This window comes from Cygnus olor, chromosome 1 (genome assembly GCF_009769625.2).
Source record: "Cygnus olor isolate bCygOlo1 chromosome 1, bCygOlo1.pri.v2, whole genome shotgun sequence".
Lineage (NCBI taxonomy): Eukaryota > Metazoa > Chordata > Aves > Anseriformes > Anatidae > Cygnus > Cygnus olor.
Window position 1 is genome coordinate 128,150,776 of NC_049169.1, and position 15,239 is coordinate 128,166,014.

At 40.9% G+C, this 15,239-nt stretch overlaps 1 protein-coding gene across 2 annotated transcripts in view; it reads right to left on the reverse strand.

Annotated features, from left to right (window-relative positions):
- REPS2 (RALBP1 associated Eps domain containing 2) overlaps window positions 1-15,239 on the reverse strand; it is a 96,645-nt gene that overhangs the window by 6,253 nt on the left and 75,153 nt on the right. For both annotated transcript variants that reach the window (XM_040532849.1, XM_040532857.1), the window contains exons 15-17: window positions 4,631-4,714; window positions 2,354-2,499; window positions 168-273 (exon numbers count right to left, since the gene is read on the reverse strand). In XM_040532849.1, the coding sequence (XP_040388783.1) occupies window positions 168-273; window positions 2,354-2,499; window positions 4,631-4,714 (336 nt within the window). The remainder of the gene's footprint in view (window positions 1-167; window positions 274-2,353; window positions 2,500-4,630; window positions 4,715-15,239) is intronic.

Genomic DNA, 15,239 nt, shown 5'->3' on the forward strand with positions numbered 1-15,239 from the left:
GAAAGACAAGATTCCTCCTTCAGACTTTAACTGCCAATGGAGCTGTACGCACACAGGTTGTAACTTTTCCTAGAAAGTCTCATTCTAGCCACACATTCAGTGTAGTTATTCTCTTCCAGAAACTGACTGCAGGGAGCTTTGTCACTGATTTTCAGTGTGTTCCTTACCTTCAGCTGCTGCTGGAGCTCACTGTTCAACCTGGCGAGCACAGCATTGGCTTCTTTGTTTTTTCGTATAGCAGTCTGAATAGCCCTTTTCTGCTTGGAAGACGGTCTGCCAGACAGATAAATACAAAACATTTCAATTAAGAGCCTCAATGGTGGCTGATGCCAGAAGACCAGCCACCCATTTTGTGCATCTATACTCTATACGCACTGGACTACATTTCAAAGACAAGGTACAAACTACACATTTATGAAAGGAAAAACCTAACACTAAAATAAGATGACTGAATCAGGTGGGCTATTTGAAAGTAAAATGGCCATGCTTGTTAATCTGAATGACAGAAACATTTTAGGCTGTCTCAATTATTTTAAAATCACTGCAGTTGGATTCAGCTTAAGAATAATCCTTGCATAGCTGTACTTATTGCAGTATCTGTCCTTCAGCTGTTTTCAGACACTTGTAGAATTTAAAATTCAGGAGTGGCTAAAAGAAAATATAAAAATCATTCTATTCAGAAAGAAACGACATCTGCATGAAAATGCTGTCTCAGATTTTTCAAGGCACCGCTGATTCTGATATTGCTTCACTTAAAAAAAAAAGATTAATTTTCTTTTTCAAAACAGTCACTTTCACTGAAACCACCTGATGTCACAAACAGAAACAGGCAGATGACTTATGAAATTGCCTCATCTCTTTTGCTGCTTAAATAAAAGATTTATCTCTTATTATTATGACTCCACAGCCCATGGTGATTGGTGTGGAGGAAACTGCAGTCAGGCAGATGGGTACAAAAAGTGCCAACTTAGTACATAAGGACCAACTGCTCTAAGAGACAGAGGTAGCGAGAGAATAAAAGGAAAAAAATATAGAAAATACTGGCTGGATATCCAAGCCCTTTTTCACATACATTATTTTAAAGTTTTACGTGAAGCATCAAAAGCTATTTAGTGACAAATTTAACCTAAACCAGATGTCCTATTCAAATAAGGTCCATAATGGTACACAGTCCCCATTAGCTCTTTCTCTTAACAGAGCTGATGACACTGATCTTTGCGAGAGTCTGCTTCACAACATAGTCTGGTCTTTATGCTATTATCTTCCAGTGAACTGTCAGTTTTTGCTTCAAACCACACTCCGTAGACTATAAAGTAATAATTACAGGGGAAAAAAAGCAAACAAACAAGGAATTACAACCCCATGGTCATTTAAACATTTCAGGAAAGATACAGACAAGACAGGATTAAGTTGAGATGTTAAAAAATGCTATTATCTGTTCTTTGAACCACTATGGAATATGCACTCCCAAAGCACAAAATAGCACTTTAAGGGCATCCTAGGAGTCTTATGATTTATTCTAATCTCCATTTATGCAGCCAAGATTCAGTCTGTTGACAAACAGTTTGCCAAGAACTGCTCAACTGATTTGGGCATCTTGGTTTTGTTTCAGATTGAACCAGATGTCTTTGCAAGGCTTTGGGTGAAGGCAGGCTATAATGTTTGCACATTGTTTCGGTTGAGGGAGATGTATAGACCCAAAAGAGCTTCCAGTACCTTCACTTACTATTTGTACAGCCCCTTCAGCACTGCTATTAAATAAACATATACCGAAATCCTACAGGTCTTTGTTGCTGACAGCTTCAACAGCTGTATTTATGAGAACAAACAACACATGTTGGGTTTGGCAATTATTGGATTGTCACAAGTGGTCTATGGCTTATACCAGTGGCAAGCTCATTCCTAACTTTCCTTGTGAAGAAGAAATATCACATGGGTATGACCAATATCAAGCATTTCATGACTCAGTTTCCTGGGCATTGAATTGGTTCTATCTATCCAAACGAATAAGCAAAATTCCAGAAGATTTGTGCAAAGATTTGTGCAAAAACACACACCCACAGAGCTAAAAGGAGTGGTGATAGAGATTCTGATTGAACAGCAAGGCTTGCTCTTCAGACATGTCTACTAGGTGCAGAGGCAGGACAAAGCAGTACCTTTTCAAGAGGTTTACTGACTTATCGTCACTATGAACTTATCCTGCATTGGATTGGACAGATGTAGATTTCAGAGACCTGCATCTTGTGAAGTATTCCCAAAACCAGAACTATTAAGCACAGAATTATGCAAAGAGCAAACCCTGCCACATCAGATTTCATGGTGCAGTTTGGCACGTGTGGTACAAGTTGTTTACTTTTGGACTGGGAGGTGAGGCTTGACTGCTGGCAAGGAAGAAGTCACGTTTATAGTGGGAGAAAGCTCGGGGGTCTCCAGCCCCTGCGCCTCCGTCCGAAGCTTCCTGCGGGCGGGTTTGGAGGGCGGCTGAACGAGAACAACCTCCTGCAAGGGAGAAGCACAGCAAAGTTAAGTCAGGCCATATGTGTCCAGTCACTAGGCTGGGGAGTGCTTGTGACACAGAAATTGCTGACATCTGGCCTAAGGTTTCATAATTTAAAGTGGTACAGGGCTTAATTTAAATTTGGTAATAGTCTCGCGGGTTTTTGACTTTGTTCGAAGAAACAATAACTCCTACAACCCCTTAATGAATGAAACAATTAGGTTAGCATTTTGTCTTCACCTGGATGACAGGCTCCTCAGAACTGGATTGTATAGGTCTGCACTTGAGGAAGGAATATGAACGGATGTACTAGCCCCCAGTTGGGTCAGAAACATTAGGACCACAGTAAGACTTATTTTTAATTATTATCACAGTTGGTAAGGATCAATCACTTGCATCACAGCTTCTACCTCAGTCCCTTACCCACCAGGCACACAGCCCCTCTCTTCTCATCCCCTACTCTCTAACATGAAGCAACACAGAAACAAGCTTAGAAAGACACATGTTTAAAATCACCCATGCAAAATTAACATGTTGAAAGTGTAGAAGTTTGGTTATTTCTCTTGATAAGTTACATCGAAAAGAGAGTCTGGTCTGCAGGTAAAACAAAAAGTCTTAATGCCTTTAATGAAGAAGTGTTTTCATTCTTTTAAATTAAGACATCCTTCCTTTTGCAATGTGAAGTGGTTTTAATGTTTTATATCTGTTTTAATACTGAAATATAAATGCGTGACTTTCAGTGCATTTTATTAGGTCTCTTCTACAAGTGACATAACTATTACTGCCCCATTTCATGAATGGGAAAGTTAAGACTTGAAACACTGAAGTGATATGACAAAGGTTACACATTTAGTGTCACAGTCAAGACCGGAGATCAAATTTTAATATCACTTGCAGAGTGTATGTTACTGGGTCAGACTATTTGTACTACTGGGTCACTATTTTGGCCAACTGTTAATAAAACAAGAAAAAAATTAAACAAGGAAGCATTTAATGACCGAGCAATCATAAGAAAAAGAACTGTAGTAAACAGCCTGACTCAGCAGAAGAGGCTACTATGACTGACACAGTATGAAAAAAACTGAAGACCATCAACAGTTAGAATTAGAAGGATTAAAATTATTAGAGGAATTAGAATTATAAGGAGACAAGGGGTTTAGACATTAAAAACACTTCTGCCATGACTTTAAAAGATCTTCTAATATTTTAAATTGTTTTTAATCAGGACATCAGCACTGCATAGGTCTCAGATAATACTGTGTTCTGAAATCCTACAGCTCCCTGCAAACTCACAATGCAAGTAAGGTACTTGTGTATGCATTCAACACCCACAAACTGGTGGGATTCCAAATGTGCAATCCCAGTTGAACTTAAACTGCCAAAACACTACAAAATCCATAGGAGTAATCCCTCTTCCATTTCAAGCACAGTACTGGAAGAAATACCCGATACCTAAAAACAGACCCCTCTTTGGCTGGCTGTTGTTGCACCAGCCCTTCAAAAGGGAGTCAGCACTGTGCCAACAACCTTGCCATGGAGCAGGGAAACACTCACAGACATTGCCAGGGCCGCTCTATCCATAAGCCAGGCTCTATGAAGAGTGCCACTGCACCTTCAGTGATCGCTGCATACAAAGTATGTGTTCACACAGAAAGAAGTCAGAAATCATACATCTTAAGCAAATGTTTTGAGCAAATCTCCCCCATTCTATGTACATTTAGAAGCAGATCCTGACCTCATAGCAAACAGGTGTGTTTACATCAAAACCAAACCCTTAATAACTGGAAGCAAGAACCGCATCACAACTTGGAAGGATTACAGTGAGACAGGGGTCAAGTACAATCAAACTCTTTTTTTGTGTCCCTTAAGGCCCCTGTTGATTTGAAACAAATGGTAAGCTGCCTTTCTTAAAGCACATGCATTGATGTGTGTGTACTAAAAGCCTTCTTAATGATTTATTGGAGCTGATGTCACGCACCATCCCAGTTCTCTCTAGCGTCTTGACCTCCCGAGAAAGCAAACGTGTAAAAACGTAACTCTAACCCCCGGTTTAATTGCTTTAAAACTTGAAACAACTACATTTGTTGATGAGGGCAAATCACTCAACAATGGCACAACATATGCAGGTCTCACCTTTTTTGCTGAGCTGTTTTCTTCTGCCTGTGACGGGGGTCTATTCATCTGAGGGTGTAATTCAACCTCGGATACCTGCTCTGTCTGTAACAACAAATCAGTCATTGCGACACCCAGAAAGTGACTAGCAGTCACATACAATAACATCAATGAAAGGAAACATTATACACAAAAGAAAAGTTACTTTAACAATTGAACAGTAGGAGAAATAGAGGTCTAGGATGACAGCTGAATGGATGACAGATGTGTTTTCGAGACTTTTAATGAAACTATTTTCTTGCATTTTATTGTGCTAGGAAAACAAGAGAAAAGTTTTTCTGTGAAAAGTTAGGAATCACGTCTCCGAATATAAACGACCTGGTAACCAGAGTTTCTTCTAGAGCTATCCTTACGGCCTAAGCGCTCAAAGAAAAAAAGCAAGGTGGGGTGGATAAAACTGGAAAGACCTTGGTTGCGCCCTGTCACCTTATCATCTCCTGAAACTGATGAAAATTCATTGGAATAAGCCTCTGTCTTTGAAGCTGGCAAGGCTGGAGTGAGAAAGTATGAATTATACCAAAAATTCCAATAAAGGTACTCAAAATACAGGTCATAAAAGAAGCCAAACAATCTTCTTCCCTTCTTTCCCCCTTCTTCTGTTTCGAACAGAAACCAAGCTGAACACTCAAAACACAGGTCTACACTTCAGCAAACCACAACACCCTCCCCCTGGCACATCTGACACAAGAGAAAATTAGCAGAGAGGACTAACCCTTGGCTTTGCCTTGGAGGATCTTGTCCTGAGATCCTCCAGCACCTTTTGATTTGCCCCAGCAGGACGTGGCAGAGCACATCTGCTACGGGAGGGCACCGGGGTTCGGAGCTGCCTGTCCCCGGGCATGCTACAGCAAACACGGTGTAAGCAGGGCACGGTGTAAGCAGGGCACGGCTGTTTTCTGTCTAGAAAGCATCAGCTGCCTTTTGAAGACGGGGAAAGCAGGCAGCAGCGGGGAGGCTGAGGGCACTTGGCACTCGCAGGCTGCCTCCTCTCCTCTTTCCCAGCTCCTGTCAAGTCGGAGCCAAGCTGACAACGGCCCCCAGGCAGGACAGGCAGCCCGCCATCCTGCTCGCTCCTCAAAAAAGGCTCGCTTCTACCCAGGTGAAAGCTTGGGTTTAAAAATAAAAATTTCAAGGCAAACCTCAGACTTTAAAGGGGCCAGGATTTTAGCCAAAATAATAACCTGTCACACACTGAAGAACCGAATTTGCTCTTGCCAGGAGGCTTCTGCCTAGACACATCAAGTTGTGGAGTGGTCACAAGTTTCACAGGGCTTAACCACAGGTTAAAAAATGACAGAATGGACACAACTTGGTATATTTTAAAAGGAAGGACTTCCCCCCCCCCCCCCCCCCCATAGCACTTCCATTTCTTTTGTAACAAAACCAGTAAGAGCTCTACAGAAGGCTGCAGGGGAAAAGCAGTTCTGTCAGGTTACTGCTGCTCTTCAACTGTACGATGTTGAACTTTTACACAGAGGAGTGAGATTTGTGATCTTTTTTTTTTTTTTTTTTAAATGCATGTGAAATTCCTCTGGAGAGGAGGAAAATGTGTCTTGGCTGACAAGATCTCTCCCCCTCTTCCAAGTGTGCTACATCTGTAGTGTTATCTGATGGTATAATAAAAATAAACACACTGTGACTTTCCAGTAGTATTTGAATATTAATATCTTAAGTATTTGGATTTCAAATAGCTATTAGATACTAACATTTCAATTCTGCAAACCTTTTTTCACGGATTGAAGAGCTTCTTTTATATCTGTTGATTTCTGGTACAAATAGGAGAGTAAAATGGAAAAAGCAATCTTTTTTTTTTTTTCTGTCTACACAAATCAAAGACCTTTAAAAATGCATTTAATGTAACATAGCATTTCTTTATCAGCAATGTGAATAGCCCATAACCTCTCTGATTTGTACAACCACTTTTTATATATCTGAAAGAAATCAAGGGTCTGAGCACTGTTAACAGCAGCGTGGGAAGATCTATGGGGCTTTCATGAATGATTTGGGGATAGCAAAGCTCAAATACCCAACAGAGCCACACAATAAATTTGGTCCCAAATCACATCACTTTGATAAATCACTCATTTAGGGGCAGCAAGAGTAAACACAGTCTTTCAGAGAGCCGTGTAATATGTACACTATGAAGCCCTCATGGTATAGCTTTGCTGCAAAACGCAGTGCGATGACAGGGACATGTGAGAACCAGCTCTGAATGACCTTCCTTGGAGTGGGGGCACCAGACATCCCCCTAACCTGGCCAGACAGGCAGCTTCTGGTGCTCACACTCTTATTGGAGTCTATATTAAACCTTGCATCAGAAGCAAGAATACAGCGCTTTATTCTACAGCATGGAAAAAAATAACAGAGGTTTGGTCTCCTTTCATGTGTAGATAAAATGCAGCTTTCAAAAACCAACTGTTCAAGCAGTGTAGAACTAACTAAACAGAGATGTACTCTACAATGTCAATTGCAAATATGAATGAAAATTAAAGTTAGAATAAGATAAAGGACCTGGAGGGAAAAAAAAAGTGAAAAAAAAGCAAAAACTGCTGCAGAAAAACTGATTTTAAAAATTGGCCTCACTGCAGGAGAACATTATTTTAACCTGCAGAAAACTGAAAGGAGAAAAAAAGAGTAAACTTTTTGTTCTGGTGAGAGCAAATATAAATTGGAGTACTGATGCCAAAAGGGCAAGTTTTCAAAATTTTCAACTGTTTGATAAGGCAGTTCCCAACGATACAACATCTATATTTTTTTCAGCAGCTGAGTGCTGCGATGTGGCTGTCAGCCTAGCGGCTCTGGCAGCTCCTGGTCTGCAGAGCAGTGGCTGGACCACCGGGCTGGCACGAGGACTGCACGCAGGCTGGTGTGCAAAGCTCAGCAAGCAGCAGGGCAGGGGCTGGCTGGAGAAGGCAGATGGTAAAAATAAATACATAAGTACATTTGACCAAAAAATTTTAAAAAAGAACTAGTTCTGGTGATGCAGCTCATGCACAATGAGTAAAACCAAGCGACTGCCATGTCCCTCAAGTGCCACCTAGTGGCACGTGGAACAGGCCATTTCTGAGTGTTTGGCTTCGAGGAGAACACCAAAAAATAGCTGTCCATATTATTCAGAGCCTGCAGACTGATCCTGCCCCGCGAGGTGTGCAGACAGCAGGTGCTGGGAAAGGTAAGCCTCAGTGCTTTGGAGCGTCTCGTTTGCTGGTCACGCAGAAGCTGGGTCCACACATTAATGACTGACTGGCAGAGCTGAGCTCCCACCTATGGAAAAGTCCCCAGCCCTCAAAGTGATGGGCCTCTGACACAAGTGTCTGAGCATAAAAAATATCATTATGCTGCTGCAGTGGATTTTGTTCAGAGACTGACACCACTTAACCCAGGCAGAAATATTTTGTGTAACTGCAACTTGCACCAATGCAAAGAAGGTTTGCTGATTCAACAACCCAACAAAGTCCCCTAGGCGAGGTTTGAGATGCTTTACAAATATGTTTGCAAGCTGGTTCCTCCCCACACACATTTTAAAGGAAAAAGTCCTCCAAGCAGACATGGGAAATTTCCAACTGCAATACAAGATTTGGGAGCCTGAACTTTCTCCTTGCAGAGTGTTAACTCCTGCCTCACTGACTACTGAGAGAACACAGAGAATATTCCAAAGGAGGAAGCTTAGTCCTCTGCAGGGAAACAGTCCAACAATTTTGGACAAAACATGGCACTGACAATGGCATCTAACTCCTGGTTTTTGTTTTGGAAGAGGGATTCCTCACAGATTTCCTCCCCTTCACTGATTTGGACACAGGGTGAAAGCCAGTCCCTGTAGCCTTCTGGTGACAGGTCAAGTGAGACTGGCTCCAAGATACTCCAATCTGAGCTCTTATAGTAGGGTGTAAGGAAAAGGTGATCCATCAGGATCCATTAAGGTGGGTTCCCTTTATTTTTTTGCTGTTTTTATACCATGCTTAATATAGTATTTGGGCAACTCATTTCTCATTCAGAAACACAGCAATAAACTGCCTCCCTCCATCACAGTAATAAACGCCTTAAAGTTTTTCCATGTCTTGGAAACTTCTCACTGTTACATTATTGTTTAAAATTCTTCAGCGGTGCATTAAATAATTCAGGTTTCTAAAGTCTTGTCTACCCAGAGAGATTATACTGCTTATGGAATATGGTCTTCCAAGGGAAAATTCAGTTACAATAGGGTGAAGGTGCTCAGATGGAAGTGTCTCACTCATGGCCACAGAATGGAGCAAGCTGCTGACATAGGAAGTATTGATATGGCTGGGTCCACATCCAGGGTTATAGCAGCTGGGTAAAGAAAATCCCACTCGTGTGCAATACCAGTAATGCAAAAGATAATTTCCAGACCAGGCCTGAGAATATCTTGATTATGGGAAGAAGAGTATGTGATCACAGAAAAGAGCAACACAGAGTCTTCTTCCAAATCTCCTGAAGAGCTTCCCTTTGCAAAGACCAACATCCAGATATTAATAGGTTGTATCTCCTTTTCCCCCACCCATATATTCCCCCATTCTTGCATTTTCTAAGTCTTATCCTCCTCATTCTTTCTAGCAGAAGATTAAAATGGCCAACAAAATCTCTGTAGAATGGCCTCAGCCAGAGACCAAGCCATGGCCTATGACCGATATTGAGCATTAGGACGGACAATTCCTCATCATTAGGGTGAGTATTAGGAATTGCAAATGCTCACTACCTCATGGTCTGATCCTGGAGCAGCCATTCATAGTCTTCTAACTGCTCCATGTGACAATACTTAACAGGACCTTTCTAAAAGAGTATGTAATGCTCACTTAAGCACTAAGTGCTTTGAAAGCATCAGATGAAAGATTTTCATAACTGTAAGAGAAAGCATTATTTTAAAACTGTTTTTTGCTTACATTTCCGTTTCTTTTGCTTAACAAGGCTGGGTTATATGTAGACTTCATACCCGCTTCTCAAGACAATCCATAACTGGTCTCCCAGAACAGAAAGTCTTCATGGAGCTTTCGTATTTTTGTTACCTGAGTGCCTTTTAGCAAGAGTTAAGTATATGTTCAGTCTTCCCCACAATTCAGCCTCATCCACGCTTATGCTCCAGGCTAACTTTACACATGGAAATAGTTCCATTGTAGTCAATAGCACCACTCACAGAAATGAAATTATCAGTATGCATTCATTGGAATAGCCCATAATAATTACCTATACAGTGCCGCTACTTAGCTTTGCAAAAAGTATTGAGAAGAGCTTATCTGTATAAAAAAGTAGGATACTAAATATGTTTAACGCTCAGTATGCGCTCACTGCAATCTTCTATCATCTCTACGTAAGTTCATTTAAGAGGTATTTTTCCTCTTTCTAAACATTCTTATTTTTGTGCTTAATGGCAATTCCGAAGAAGTCAAGATGTCTCAATTCCAGTTTTTGTGAGTCTAGTCTACCCAACACTGAATCATCAATTCTTTTTATTGCTTGTTACAGAAACTGAAAACGATAAGACAGAGAGAAAACCCATAGGGATGCAAATGCAACAAGCTGCCAGGGTCTCAGTGTGCTGACTGCTTCCTCAGCACTGTGCAGCTCTGAAGTTTTGATAAGCTTTTTCTCTCCCTGAGCTATCTGAGAGCTGGCGATAAGGTCTAGGAAAAAGGCAGTAAATACAAACAAATTGCTGCAGCATTCAGCCCATTCGCAAGGAAAGAATAGGACCCAGATGGAAGCATTAGCAATCTGTTTTAATACTCCACTTCTACAAAACCAGATTAACATAAGCTAGAAAGAGGTATGTGCCTTCCACTACAGATACAGGCACTGGATTCTTGGCTTGTTTTGTTGTTGTTTTTACAATAAATGTGAATCCACGTTCAAAAATTACTACAACACGTTTTAATTAAGATACTTGCCCTGCTTCCGCTCTCCCAGAAACCTCTTTAGAAAGGATTTTATGGCATCCATCAACTACTCCCCAAATTCAATTCTAACTGTGCTAGTTTCAACCACTTCTTAAACCATAATTTACTTTGTCTGGCCGTTTCAGACTTAATATATAATTTTCACGACAGAAGAGGATAATCCGTTTGTATTATATTAAGTGGCAGATGGCAAAGTCTTTCATGTTACAGAAGACTTTCAGTTTTATTATTTAGAGGCTTCTTCAGTACCTAATGCACCGATTATACAACATATGTTAATCTGCGGCCAAAACTGCAAAGATGATCGAAACCCCCCACCATTTTCTTGCACAGCAGTTGTAAATGCAAGCTAAAAGAGTATTCCTTTGGTTTAATATAATATGGTTGCCTGGGAGAATACAATCATGTACATGAATTGCAGGCTGCCAAAAGCAAAATCCTTTTTTTCTTTCTTTCTTCTATAACAAAAAAGTTCCTTCCCATAAAGGTCCAGGTGTCCTGCCAGCACTTGAAATTCCTCACATAATTTTGCAGTAAGAAGGCACTTCAGCTGGCTGAACATTTTCTCCAAACAATCCTGAACCCTCTCACCAAACCCTCTCTCATCCTCTATACAACTCAGGCTTTACCCAGATGCCATACAAAAAGCTAAGACAATACGAGGCAACCTGGGAACCAGCAATATGGGTTGTTCCAGTCAAAGAGGGGGGAAAAAATTCAAGACCCAAGGGGGATATACCCAGATCAGCCTGTCAGGACTCCCAATTTTAATTAGGCAAAGTTAGACTTTGGCAGAGGGGAGATCTCAGGACCAGCTCCCAGCACGGAGCCGGCACGTGGCCATCACACGCAGGAGAACGAGAAGTCTCAGCAGGATGGATGGGAGCCTCTCCCCTCCCCACCCCTCAGCCTCGGTGCCGCAGATCAGCATGGGCACGCTTAATTTGCTGTTACAGACACATTTCTTGAACTGGGTCCCAGTTTTCACTTGCGAGTCTTGATGATGAATGGCCAAAGGGCTTCAAGGAATTATGAAGTATCAAGTAACACTTTGAGAGCGGAACATTCGATATATTAAGAAGAATATTATCTCAGCTTTCCAACAGAGCCAGGTGCTTGTAACTGGGAAGGGTGACCCACCTATCATCCCTGACAGCACTTTGTTTCCGTGATTTCACCAAATAAATAATAACTAATGCTAACAATGGCCACTAAACTGACAGCTTAACTCTGAGCTCATATAACACAGGGAGATTTTAATCTTCAGAGCTGCAAAGTGATCAGGATACTTCAATTTGACTATCCTAACAACTGCCTATCTACTCCAACTTCACTTGACCACTTTGCCTTAGTCTGTAATTGTTTTCAGTGCCCATCAAAACTACCAGCATGGAACCAGTGGGGAAAACAGGTTCCAAGGTCTCTAGGAAATAAAAATCCAGCACAAATCAGCGCTAATTTACAAAACCAACAGGCTTAAAATTTAGACTCTGGGAAAAAAGACTAAGAACATCAGATTTTTCAGCCAAGATATACAGGGTTTTCTTCCAGTCCCGCTGTTTTCAAATCCCCTTATATAGCACAAGCAGGATACCCCATTAAAGGACAGGAAGGTACTGAAATAGAGTAACTCAAAAAAAGGAGTGTTGATCTAACTGGGCAACGTTGCAGATAGTGAGCTATGTTGGAAAAAATCCTAAACCTATATTTGCTCTTCAGTGTTCATCCATAATTCCTATTAACGTAAATATGTCACTAAATCTTCCATAGTAAGCAGCAGCAATAAATGGCTTCTGTAGGCTTAAAAGCCAACAGTAAAAAGTATTATTTTGTTTTCCATTAAAAAAAAAATAATAATAGAGGCTTATACGAGATGTGCATACACATGTTCGGTTCCAGCTCAGCTCCAGAGGAATGTTATTCATGAGCACCCGAAGTTATTTCCTGTTTGAAATTTGTGCCACTGAAAATCAGCCATGTGTGCTGCTGGCTTCCTATCACAATTCTTAGCACCTCTAAAAGTTACACTGATTTTCTGTGTACACCCTGGATCAGCACAAAAGTTCTGGGACCCCTTATTTCATTTCTTCTCGATGACTTGTGTTTAATTGATGACTTGTGTTCCATTAAGTTAGGAACACAGGATCAAGTCCGGGGCCACTGAATCCAGTCCCCTACAAGCCCAGGAAAAAAAAAAAAAAAATATATATATATATATATATATACACATAGGATATTTCAACAAGCTGTAGGTTGTCTGGTTTACATACCATCACCTGGAGAGTCCAAAACCCCTGAAAATTTGTGCCTCAAAAAAACAAGACCAGAAAAGCCATAACTATAGCATGCCATGGGAAGTGAACAAGAGAGGTAGGTATAGGACATTGCCAGTGTTCAAAGGCTGTTCAATAGCTTGCAGCATATTGTTTATAATCTGAAGATGAAGGAAAACTGATACAAATAAAATTATTCTGAAAACCAAGCAGCTACTACAGATTTGCTAAGTGTAAGACGTGCTACTAGGGATTACAGAAGGTGTCAGTTAAGTTACACACAGGCACATACACAGTAGTAAAAGGAAAACACTTCAGAATAAGGTATTAACCAAAACGAAACTCTAGCCTTTGTATGAGCCTGCTTCCATACAAAGTCTTTCCAAGTGTCCTTCACAGAATTTAGGCAAAACCTGATTTTTTTTCCCCCAATAGAAAAGCAACATGAATTGAGGATTCTAATAAAGCATTTCATACCACATTTCACAACATCATACTGGAAACATCAATTCAAAACAGCTTGCAGAGCAGAGAGATATGAGTTGGAATTTGAATTAGATCATCATAAATCAGGTATAATGATCTGTTGCAGTACCTCTCCACACTACGTAAACTTGTCTTTTACCCATCTTTATTTATTAATCTTATGCAGTCACCTCAGGGACTTCAGAGGAAAGCTCTCTCCCTTAAAGAAATGTCTGGTGAAAGGTCAGAGGATAACCTGGGTATAGTTTGTGGTGTTTCACACCTTAGCAAAGGTGTGAAACAGTGTGGGCTGGCAGCAGCAACCCAGACCAGCGAAGCCAGCCCCGCTGCTATTTCCCTGTGAACTGGTCAATTTATCACAGGATCACAAGATCCGAGCCTCTCACAGTAAGTTTGTGTACCCACTGAGCTACAGAGTCAATGCCACAACACTAGTATCTCTAAGCTTCTGCTTGTGCTACTCTCACCCAGTGATCCAGCCCTTCCCCCCCATTATTCAGCTGGCTGCGCTGTGGAGGCAGAGCTGGATGCAGACATAATTTAAGAAGGTTTTGATATGACTGGAGACATTTGGCACGCTGTGACTAACCAGCGTTTCAGTAACTTGCTGAGCTTGATTACCTCAGAGAGTCTGACAGGAAAAATAATGCCTTCTGAAAAGTTGAAACAAATTTTACTAAAAACAACAACCATTGACCAAAGTCAAGACACCATTTCTCTATTGCTATTGATTAAGCTCACGGGAAGTCTTCTGCTCCATTGAAATGTACTGCCTATCCCTTGGTACCTCTCTTTTATGCACTTCGGCTTTCACATCCCGTGAGCCCTTTAATCTTGCTCTGAAGAGCCAACAGGTCCATGCTGCTCCTCAACCATCCATACAAAACTGTAGTCCTCAGAAAAAATTGTTTCCCTCTCCTCTTCCATCAACTAATTTCCAAACCTGAGCCAAAACAACCACACCACAAACATAGATAAATGGTGCACAGCCCCTGAAGTATGTGGGCCTTGCTTCATTTCCAAGCTTTATTTATCATTGGCAGTACCTAGCTGCAGGCATATAACAAAATGTTAAGGCAATAAAATAGGATTTTCAATAACACTGTTGAAAAGTAAGTTAAAATGGAAATTCGAGAAGAGTTTGGTAAATTCAGAAACAGGAAAAGCTGAATGTGTAATTTCAGCATCATGGTTTTTCTTCAGATTTTGATCCTCTGTTTTGAAAGCAGATCTTCCCTCCTACTTCATGCTCTTTAAACCAAGGGCCCCATTGGACTAATGTAATCCATATGCTTACTATTGCTTACATGCTATTTGTAAGGGTCAGCTAAACTGAATTATGACCCCACCACACACATTTTCCTACTTTCTATTACTTTTGTCACAGAAAGGAACATTTAGAGATAAATAAAGCAGGATGTAACAAACATGAAGTTTATTACATTTTCAAGAACTGGCTTTATGTATATTTTTGCTGGGTCAAAACAAGAATATTTTGAGGAGATATTTGATTAAGTACCTTTTTAAGTCATCAGAAATGAGTAAATGTAAGCGATGCGTGTAAGCAAAGCACCAGCTATATATTCAATAATGACTAGACATGTAAACTGCTCTATTTATTTGTTTATTTATTCAGAAACCAGACTTTTGTATTGGAGAGAAGTGGATCGAGAAAGGTCCTGTACCACAGGTGACACAGTGTAGGATACAAGCAGTTGGTTCAGGATGCTCTCCAGGGAATACCAGACAAAGCAGAAATGTGATGGGTGCACTGAGGAGCACGTCGTATTAGCAGTATGGCTATGCCACACTGTCTTGGGGGAAGCACGCAAGTTCAAACCGGAGTGCCCTGCAGTCCTCAAGGCAAAAACTAGCTGTGCTCAGCTAAAAGGGGCTAGGGCG